The sequence below is a fragment of the Falco cherrug genome, chromosome 6, assembly GCF_023634085.1.
Source record: "Falco cherrug isolate bFalChe1 chromosome 6, bFalChe1.pri, whole genome shotgun sequence".
Taxonomy (NCBI): domain Eukaryota; kingdom Metazoa; phylum Chordata; class Aves; order Falconiformes; family Falconidae; genus Falco; species Falco cherrug.
Genome location: NC_073702.1, coordinates 73,539,477 through 73,549,533, shown reverse-complemented (window position 1 = coordinate 73,549,533; position 10,057 = coordinate 73,539,477). Strand labels below are relative to the sequence as shown.

General features: G+C 48.6%; 1 protein-coding gene across 1 annotated transcript; it reads right to left on the bottom strand.

Moving 5' to 3' along the window:
* Positions 1-1,792: 1,792 nt before the first annotated feature.
* Positions 1,793-3,357, bottom strand: LOC129736383 (gallinacin-13-like). Its single transcript, XM_055714560.1, has 2 exons — positions 3,203-3,357; positions 1,793-2,069 (listed from the first exon to the last, which is right to left on the bottom strand). The coding sequence occupies exons 1-2, from the start codon at positions 3,261-3,263 to the stop codon at positions 1,948-1,950; spliced, it is 183 nt and encodes a 60-aa protein (XP_055570535.1). The 5' UTR covers positions 3,264-3,357; the 3' UTR covers positions 1,793-1,947.
* Positions 3,358-10,057: the final 6,700 nt, after the last annotated feature.

The window sequence follows — 10,057 nt, the reverse complement described above, 5'->3', positions numbered from 1 at the left end:
GACAGACATGGGACGGATGATGTCCACTAGGTGTCAACCGGCATAGTTGAGTCACTGGTTTTACTGGTTTCCCTCTGTTTTCTCCAGGACAAGACTGGTCCCTCTGAGATAGATAGCGGAGTGGGTTTAGGTTAAAGCCAGGTGTGTAGCTGATGGTTTCAAAATTCAAGGAAGCTTTTGGGTGGGAATTTTGGCCACCTCGTTGCTTGCATGTCCCAGATATCACACTATGTGTTTCCAGAGATGAACCTTCCAGCTTTTCTCACAAGAAGACTTTCATATACCTTCATGCCCCCTCTCTCCTTGCACCTCCAAGACATCTCTGTTTTTGCTCACCCTACACCACCTCCTCTCCTAGGTGAGGACCTGCTCCTGGGATCCTACTCCAGAGTACATCATGGTGAGCAGTTCCTCTTCCTGCTTAGTACTGCAGCCAACATCTACTCGCTGGCGAAAAGCTGCTGTAAATGAACTTGGCCTTGGCCCATTCCCACTTGTAATGCCACTCAACAGATCAGCATATGGAGGAAAAGAGGCAGTGGTGCCCCTCACATAATATTGTGATATGGTTTGAAATACGAGAGTTTATTTTCTTTCACTTCCTGAAACACTGCATGGATGAGGCATGGGTGAAAGTGCCCCAAAGGTTTTGGTCTGTGCCGGCTAGTCCAGATGACCATGGCATGGCTCAGGGAACAGCAGAGGCCAGATGGTCTTCCTACCATGCAGGCATCGACTAATAGGGGTGGAAAGCTGAGCTTTCCTTTAATTTCCTTGCCTTGCCTTCTCTTGCTTCCCTTGCCTCACCTTCCCTTCCTTTGACGTGTGTCCCAAGCCTTTCTTTTGGTTGGGTGCCCAGGGTAGCAGGGTTTGCAGAGATGCTCCCCAGCCAGGGTGGTGGTTTGCTGGATCTGGTATCTCGTCCTTCTTCACACCCGTGTTCGTCATTTCTTCTCTGGTGAAAATTTTCTTCCTTTTTTCCCCACTAAGCAAACCGCATTTTTTTCAGCTATTTTACACACACCCCAAAAGCACGTGCTTTGTATGTGTCACTGTTCAGGGCCTGTCCAAAGTCAGGTTGGATGCTTCAGTCCTTTACTGTCCCCAGACCCACAACGACCCTCAGCCTAGGTTATCCCTCACCAGCAAATAGCAGTGAGGCTAGAAAAGCTCATTTTGCCTTTATCATCAGCCTTATGAGCAGTTTCTCTTTTCATTTAAACCTTGCACTATGCAAGTAAGATTTCACATGAGAATCACTCCATGCAGAAGCAGGGCAGATACAGAACCCACCATACTCGTGGTGCAACTGCCAGGTGAATTGTTTTGCCCCTGGGAGTGGGATTTCTCCATCTCACCCATCTTTACCTTGTGTTAGAGGTGAATAACCTGAGCCATCCGCCCAGGTTTGCCTTGTTATGGGGGAGGAAGAGGTACTTCTGGAGGCTAAATCATACCTCTGTCTTGGATCCATCTCCCTGAAGAGGATGGATCCTGCTGTGGTCTCTTCTGTAGACAGAGCAAGAGGTAAATGTTGATAAAGGGTGTAACAGAGACAGAGATAGAGGTATGGGTGAAGAGAGGTTTCAAAACTGCTAGGACAAGCCCAGAAGATCCCTCTCTTACTGTCACACTGGAAGGGCACAGGTGTCCCCTTGGTCAAGTGCCATATCTGCCAGCCTTGCGCAAATGTTCCTGATACCCCAGCGCATCTCAAGCAGCATCAGACCCCAAGCATTAGGCAGGATGGTCCATCTCAGAGGGAAACACAGCTGCACTTTGGACCCAGAAGGACATACAAACCCAACAGGTTTATTGGTGATGCACAAACCAAGGTACTGGTGTAGGCGCGCAGGTGTCTGAGAGCAGATCTATGTACAGTTGTGGTTGCAGGGTCACTGGGCTGGTCCCCCTGGGGTGCCAGGGTCCATCGCAGCGCAGCCACTCTCATCGGCAGCAGCGCAGACGGCCATTGCTGCAGGTCCCTTCCCAGCGCTCCATGTGGAAGCAAAGCCTCCGGCAGTGGCCATGGTTACTTCTGCATTGCTGGCTATCTGAAAGGCCTCTTGCTGCAGGGGGAAAGGGGACAGAAGACCTGCTTAGGGGACCTGCAAACCCACTTGGAGCCCTGCTGGTGTTGGTGGCTGAGCAATGAGATGCTTGCAGTTGGCAACAGGGAAATTCAGCTGGCTTCATGGTGAAGGTTGGATGTGCTTGGGAGGAGCACCTCCCTCCAGCAAGCATTGGGAGTCTCTTAATGACTAGCCTAGGTGAGATGGCTAGCTCTGGGTTGGCTAAGCTGGGTTAGATGAGTTAGGTGAAGCAGATCCCTCAGGTAATATCAAAAGTCAGAGAAGTGTCTTTTTGGAAGAGGTGTTTTACCTATTGGTTTGTTTGGAGATTCTTGTGATTGTTGGTTTCTTGGTGTTTTGCGTTGGTTTGGTTGTTTCAAATCTGCCTGTTTTGATAAAAAGGGTATGTGCTGCTTCTCTTTACACACAGCAGGAACACCAAGTTTGGGGTTTCTGGAGGCAGTGGTGGACATCCACCATCAGTGGAGTGGGCAAACCCTTCTCTCTCCCTTCTTTATCCCTAGGACTTCAGTTAGCTAAACAAGAACATAAACAGGCTGAGCAAGTAAATATCTTCTTGGTTATCAGGTTTGTTTTCTGTGAAAGTTATACCACCATAGTCCTAGTAACATCATCGTGACCTCACAGCTGAATGAAACCTGAATTCCTAACATATATATACAAGCAACCAGTGAAAAAGCCAAGCCAAGGAAGATTTTTCTATTAAAACAGAATCGCAGAAGAAAACATGAACAAAAAAATAAACCAGCAGTCTTTCCCCCTGCTTCTTTTCCCCTGAAAGATGCTTTTGATTTCATGGTGTTCTCTTTGCTTTGTGGAGGATGAGGCTTGTATCCTGGTCAGGAGCAGAGCTCAAGCTCCTGGCTTAGGCTTAGCATTTCTGGGTGGGTTTGAGGGGTGGAAAGGAGGGGATGTACAGTCTATGAACCTGGAACACCTGCATCCAGGAACTTCATGGAGACCATTTCAGAAGAAAATTGGAAGCAAGAGTCAGGTCAGCCTTGGTTTGACTTGAGGGCCCCGTCTTGTCCTTTTCTACCTCAGGGTAGGAACCTGTCTGTTCTCTCTCCACAGTCCTGCAGAATCCCCTGGGAGTATTTTGTCCTTACCGGGAATGTCCTGGAGGAGGAGAATGACAATGACTGCAAAGAACAGCTGGAGGATCTTCATGGCTGAATGTGGGTGGAGGTTCCACCACGAGGAGGAGTGAAGGGCTGTGAAGAGATGGAGAAGAGGGAAGTCCTGGATTTATATTGCCCGAGGGGTTGTGTAATGCTCCTGGAGCAGAGGGAACTTTGTCAATCTCAGATGCATTTCAACATGACAGCAAACAGTTGCACTGGGATGTGCCCATTCTTGAACAGACCATGTTACAGGAAAAAAAAAAGAAAAAAAAAAAAAGAAAAAAAAAAAGAAAGAGGTTTTTTTCAACAAATTGCACCGAGCACTGGGGAGTCTGCTACTGCTTGCTCCTGGAGACAGGATGTTGGGGCTGACCCAGTCTTGTGTTTGTGGGCTCGAGCATTTGATGTTAAAATCCCATCCAAGTGTTTGCAGTATCAAAGTGGTTGTTTTTTTTTCTTCCATTTCCAGCTCCCAGTCTCTGTGTTTAGCACTGACACAGTCAAGCATGAAAAAATCCAGTTTCCTCTTCAGCACTCCCTGACACACAAAGTTAGCTTGAAAATCATGTGATCCTTAAAAAATCAAAGGTCTGTTTGCGTTTCCCAATTTCTAGGCTGCAGAGACTGTTTGCCAAGGTTTTGTTTACAACTGTCAAGAAAAAAGGCAATTTAGCATCTTATTGATTTATATATTTATTAAATGAGAAAGCTGGGATACCTCTCCATAATTATCAGGAGAAGGAGCGTTAGGAAAGGTTGTGTATTGCACCTCTCCCAAGAAAGCTGGCAGGCTTTCTGGTCTGTACTAGTTCTCCAGGTCAGTTCCAGGAAATCAGTAGAGGTGGGACCTGACTTTCAGCTTTGGAAAATAACACACAGCAAATAACAAGCAGAAATCTCCCCTAACAATAACAAATAGAGGAAGAGGAAATAAAAACTTTATAAAGGTTTCTTTTTACAGCAATGACACAGCAGAGGGCATCACTAAGTCTTCCATTTTTCCTTAATAAGTCACCTTGATGGCTTTTTATTTGGAGGCTGGATGCCAGGTAAACCCAACGGCCTTCAGGCTGCTTGAACAGAACAAGGATCACCTTCATCAAACAGTGCAGATAAGGGGCCCTTCACCAGCTGGACTTTGGATCACGGGACACTGTTTGAACAGGGTGTCGTGCAAACTAGCCACACCGAATGCAGGGAATGAAAATGAGTCTGTAACCCCATCTGTAGCGGGGTTGTTAGCACGGGCATGTGCAGAGCCTCTTTACAAGTGTTGGGTGCTTTGCAGATTTGGTGGCACTGCTTGGTGTGGTGGTGGAAGACCATAACCCCACCATGTCTCTCCAACGAGAGAGATGGTGCAATGGGGCTGGGGCAGAGTTTCTCTAGTAGAGATGAGATTGCAGCTCTTGAGCTACAGCCCAAGCAGGGAGGAGCGTGTGGATGCTCATATCAGTGTCCTGCTCTGAGTATGTGACCTGACGTGTCTGAACATGTGTATGCAGGAAGTTTAGCACAGAGCCAAAGTACCACATGGCCATGGTGTTCCTGATGACTGATGGCAAAACGCCATGTTTTATCTCTAGCTCAGCTGCTCTCCCTTGGTGGGAGCAGCACCATCTCAGAGGATGAGCTGTGTCTGGAGCTGTTTGAATGCTGCAGGCTCCACAGGGGCAGGCAAAAAAGTGGCCAGGATGCAACCTCCACACCACCACAAGCCCCTGCTCTGCAGCTGTGGTGCATGGGCCAAGCTGCAGAATGTGTCTTGGGAAAGAAAGCCAAAACCAGCCAGTGCCAACATAAAGCAGATTTCCCCAGAAATCAGGGGATGGAAGTCTCTGTCCCCTGGGTAATTGCTCAAACAACAGCTGGGCTTCCTCCTTCTGGCATGGTCCCTATGCCGTGTTGGCCTCAGCCTCTGGTGAGCCTACTGGGGCTGGCCCGGCAGCCTCCCACCCTTCCCCACTCCCCAACATGCCACCAGATTTTTTTTCAGAGCCCACCATGCACAAAGGCTGATCTGTGCTCAGCGGCACTTGGCACAGAAATTAGCTCCTGGGTGCCTTAGAGGTTTTGAGGTGGAGGAGGAGTCAAGTCAATCTGCATCTACCCCGTGGCCCCATATGGGAAGGATGTCTCCACTGACTTCATCTGCCTTTGGGTCGGGACCTGAGCAGTCTGAATTTTAAATGCAGCCTGGGATAAATTGTGCCAGCGGGAGCAAATGCTTTGGTGATTGAACCCTTGCCAGCTCGCAATGCCACCTCTGCCTCCCCATCCCCCTGGTGGCTTTTTACCAAATCTAGAGCCCAGCAAGCACTCATGCAGCCCTGAAGTTCAGCCCATAAAGAACTGACCGTGGGCTCATCTGTGGGCTCAGCCCTGGCCCAGACACCCCTCCCATGACCTTAGGCAGGCTTTCGTTATAGACTGCAACACAATCAGCTTCACCCAGTCCATGGGACCATCCACCTCCTGCCCATAACAGTGGCCACATGGGTAGGTCTGAATTAGAGTAAGCACAGTATGTCTGTGATATTTATCTCAACCTTTTTTCTGCTCTCAGGCTATTTTCTGGTCTGAAGAGTGAAGTCTTCCACACTAATATTCTTTGATGGCGAGTTTCATAGGACTGCAACCAGTTACATAAAGGAATAATTTTGTTTCTTTTTTTTAAATGTGTCTCTCACCAGTTTCCCAGTAGTTCTTGTGCATGATGAGACTATGAACGCTCAGACCCCATTTATCCTCCAGACGTTTCAGCACTTTTCTGATCCTTTAGACTTCTGCCATATCCCACCAAAACCACCCAACACCAGTCCTGCTTTGCAAGAGATGCTTCTGGACTCAGCCTCTGTCCAGCAGGCTCTGTTGTGCCTCCTGCCTGCTCCCCAGGTCCCCTGTCAGCCCAGGGGAGATGTTTGGAGATAAGCACAAAACCCTACGCAGGTTTTGTTCAGGACTGCAGGTGTCTGGTGGGTCATACATATCCCTGAAAACACATAGGTCTTCAGGCCCTTAAGACATCTAAGTGCTTGCTAAAATTCATGGAGATCCAGCACTCATGTCAGACACCTAAACCGGCATCTGTTAGCATTTGGATGCCCTGGGGTAACCAAGACACCCACACTGGACTGGAAGGTGTGACACCAGATCTATGTGCCCTTCTGCTGTGGCAGCTGGAGGTCAGGGCTGATACCCTGGACATCTCAAACACATCTGGTACCTGCTGTGTGAGCCACATCACACTGATTACCTTGGCTTCCACACTTCATACTGGCCTCAGCCTGTATCATGCTCTACTCCACCTGTGAAATCTCCTATGCTCCTGGTCTCGCAACATATTGCAGATTATTTGCTGTCTGAGTGGAATAAGATTTCACTTTATGTGGTCTGAATCTGCAAATCCCTCCTTTCTCCCTATTTTTTTTTTCAAAATGCTGTTCTTTGCCCCACAGCAAATAGGCACAGTATACCTTGTGTCTGCACAGCTAAGCTTTCCCTGCCAGCTGCATGGCCTCATCCACGTGTCTATAATGGGTGGTCCCTGGCATGTGCCTGTCTCCAAATTCTGCCAAGAAACAGTTTGGCAAAGTGCTAGTTTGCTGACAGCATGTGTGGGTACCTGGTAATTCCTGAGACTGAACCTCATGCAATTCGATTTACTTGTGTAATTCAGAAGCATGGATTCAGCCTCTGAATCCAGATCCATTTTATCTTCCTAGCATGCCCCTGGAGCTGGGCTGTGGTAGGGTGATGATATCTTCACATGGGGGTGAAGGAAGGGCCAGGCATGCAGGTGACTGCAGGTTTGCATGGGATTGCTGCAGCTATAAGAGACAACCTGGATCTAGGTGGCTTGCCCAAGGCTGTGAGATCTCACATTCCCCAAGCAGGAGCCCATTCCACCAGTGTCCTGCTCCTGATTACCAACTCTGTTTACAATGGCATTTTTAGGGCAGAAGCGGAAGGTTTCATCTCCACCTGTCTCTCTGCCAGACAAACACTGTCCTGTTGCCTGGGAACAGCAAACAAACTCCAGCTAGGGGGATGTTCACGCCACACTTTGGGGAACTAATGTCTCCAGTTATTCATGAAGCTTGTGCTGGTTGACAGATGGGAATGAGGGTAGGGCTGTGCCGTGGCTGTCCGTATAGCTGCTAAGATGCCAAATATACCTCCCAAGATGTCTGGATGGTTTGTGTCTCTCTTAGGAGCTGGTATAGGTCTGCTAGGGTAGTACTGAAGAACCCCTGTTTTGTAGCCTTCTGAGCTCTGTCATGTACAGGTAGCTGGAGTTAAAGGCTTAACCAAGCCTTTCCCACAAAAATCCTCTTCCTCATTTGTCTTTCTCCTATAAAGGCATGGGAGACTTCAGAGTGAACCACTAGCCTGATTTAAATTCTCACCAGCCTGTATCTTTTAAGGGATGGTAGACTTCACCTTCTCCTTAATTCTGCCATTCTGGCTTCCCCCTTAGCTTGCCTGACTGTCCTTTCTACTCCTGCATGCAATCCTGCAGGTAAAAGGTTGGATTCAGATGAACTCCACTTGTGGGTCTTTGCTCTGGGAAACAGTCCCAGTTTGGCAGGACTGTTGGTCATGGGTGGAAGTTCTCTGGCAAAGGGTCACACTGGGGAGGTGACTTTTACTGAGTGCCTCAAACAATGAATATTTGGGGGATATTTGGATATATAGGGTTGGAAAATGGTGTTTGAGGGCTGTAGGGGTGTGGTTTCATGGTGAATGAAAACATGCAGCTGAACAGCTCTGTGCTGAGTGGGTGAACATGGTCCCTCAGCCAGAGGAGTTTAGTGCGTCCTCCTCCCTGGGGTTACAGTGTACGCCAACCTGGGCATAATTAATTTGAGCAGCATTCCTTATCAAAGCATCTTGTACTGTTTATGCTGTTTAAGCAGCTCCTCATGAGCTATGCTGGTGGCTGGGTTCTCTGCCCCAGGTGAGTTAATGGGTCAAGAAACCACATCAAGGAGCAGCTGTGTAGCGTTGATGGACTGGAGGGTGCTGTTCTCCACCCTCCACCACGTCCTTAGTGCTTTCTCTCTCCTCGCCTCTGTGTTAGGCCAGGTAGCTGAAAGGAAAGTCAGTTCATCTTATTCATCAGACAGAAATGATGATGGGGTTTTGTTGCTCTTTTTTTTTGTTGTTGTTGGGGTTTATTTATTTATTTATTTATTTATTTCCAGCCAGATCAGCAAGCGGGAGAACAGACACTGGGGGGAGAGTGGGACCGTGCCTTGTAGCAGCAGCTTGCATTTACATTACTTCCAGAGAGGCAATGTTGCCTACAAACTGTCAGAGCATTCCCACCTTCCCTGATTGAAATCTGGCTGGCCAACAGGTCCAAAATGTAGAGGGGCAGAAGGTCCAGCCACAGGTGGGGAGAGTTACAAGGTGAGATACTTGAGCCCATAAATTTAACTTTCTGAGGAAACCAGGCTATACATTTGGTGGCTAAGCATCCCTCAAAAGGCAGGAATCATGAGCTTTGTGGATGAATGTGAGAAATAAACTGTTTTTTTTGGAGAGGTGCCTTGATGTGAAAGCCTGCCTGTGCTCTACTTGTACATCAGCATGTGTTGGAGAGATGGGCTGGATCTGGGGAGGAATTTGGCTCTGGGCTCAGCCCTCGTCTCTGTTTTCAGTATCGGTTCCCAAGCCAACAGCCAGCTCTGGGTAACCCAGTTCATCCAACTGCAGCAGACCTCCAGGGGAGCGCTGGCCTCTCCCTATGTGTGTTGGTGTCCTGGGTTGTGTTATGATGACCTGAGGAGAATAGCTGGGCTGCTCACAGGAGAATGGAGTCACTTGGATGAATTAATTGTTGGACCTCTGGCAACAGGTCCTGACCCGGGTAAGGTCAATGGGAATTTTCCCGTTTGATTCATCAGAGGAAGAATTTTGTCTCCCAGGGAGGACTTTTCCCTGGCTCTGACCAACGCCTCTGCTAATTGGCATAGCTCTCTCATTACATCATTGTTTTCTGGCTTTCACAGAAATGATTGACCCAGAGAGAAATATTTTACCTGGAAAGGGAGACCAAGAGCTAACTGACAAAGGCAGGGGAGTGTCAAAACTTCATGCTGAAAAAACACAGAAGGGCTGAGGCTGGATCTGGAGAGCTAATGGATTTAGGCTGATGCAACTCTTAGGCAGAAAGCTGCTAGGTGCAAACAGGCTAATTGCTTTGGGATTATTGCTGGGTGATTACAGAGGAGCACCAGAAATGCAGTCCATGGATGAGGAGAGCCTGTCAAAGGCAATGGCACACAACTTTCAGATCCCTTTCCCACCATGTTTAAAACAAGCCAGCTTGGGCTTTCCCTTGGTCTTGCTGTGTTGTGGAAGAGAGACGTACCTGAGACAGCCCTGCTCATTTTGTATTTTCTGGTCTAGGTGTTGGCTGGTGGACAGCACATTCCTGCTGTGAATCCCATGGGCAAAGGGGTCTATATGCACGAGGGGGATCCCTGCTCCTTTTCTGTGTCTTATTTCTCTGGCCAGCCCCTTCCATTGCCTGTAAGAATCTGGCCCAGCCTGGAAAGGAAGAGTAGATATGGGAGGGGGCTTGCCTGAGAAACACAGACCACAGTTGACTTTATGTCAAACCAGGTAGCTTTTGCATCGAAAGTGATGGGGAAACAGTCTGTCCCCATTGCAACTGTGTTCACTGGGAAGTGAAACATAGGAGACAGCATCACCCTGCTCTGCTGGGAAGGTGTGGGCTGCGGTGTTCACTCCTGGTTGGTGGGAGAGAGTGCATCCCACCGCCAGCAGCTTTGCTGAGTGTCAGCAGGAGTCACAGACGGCCACTTGCTG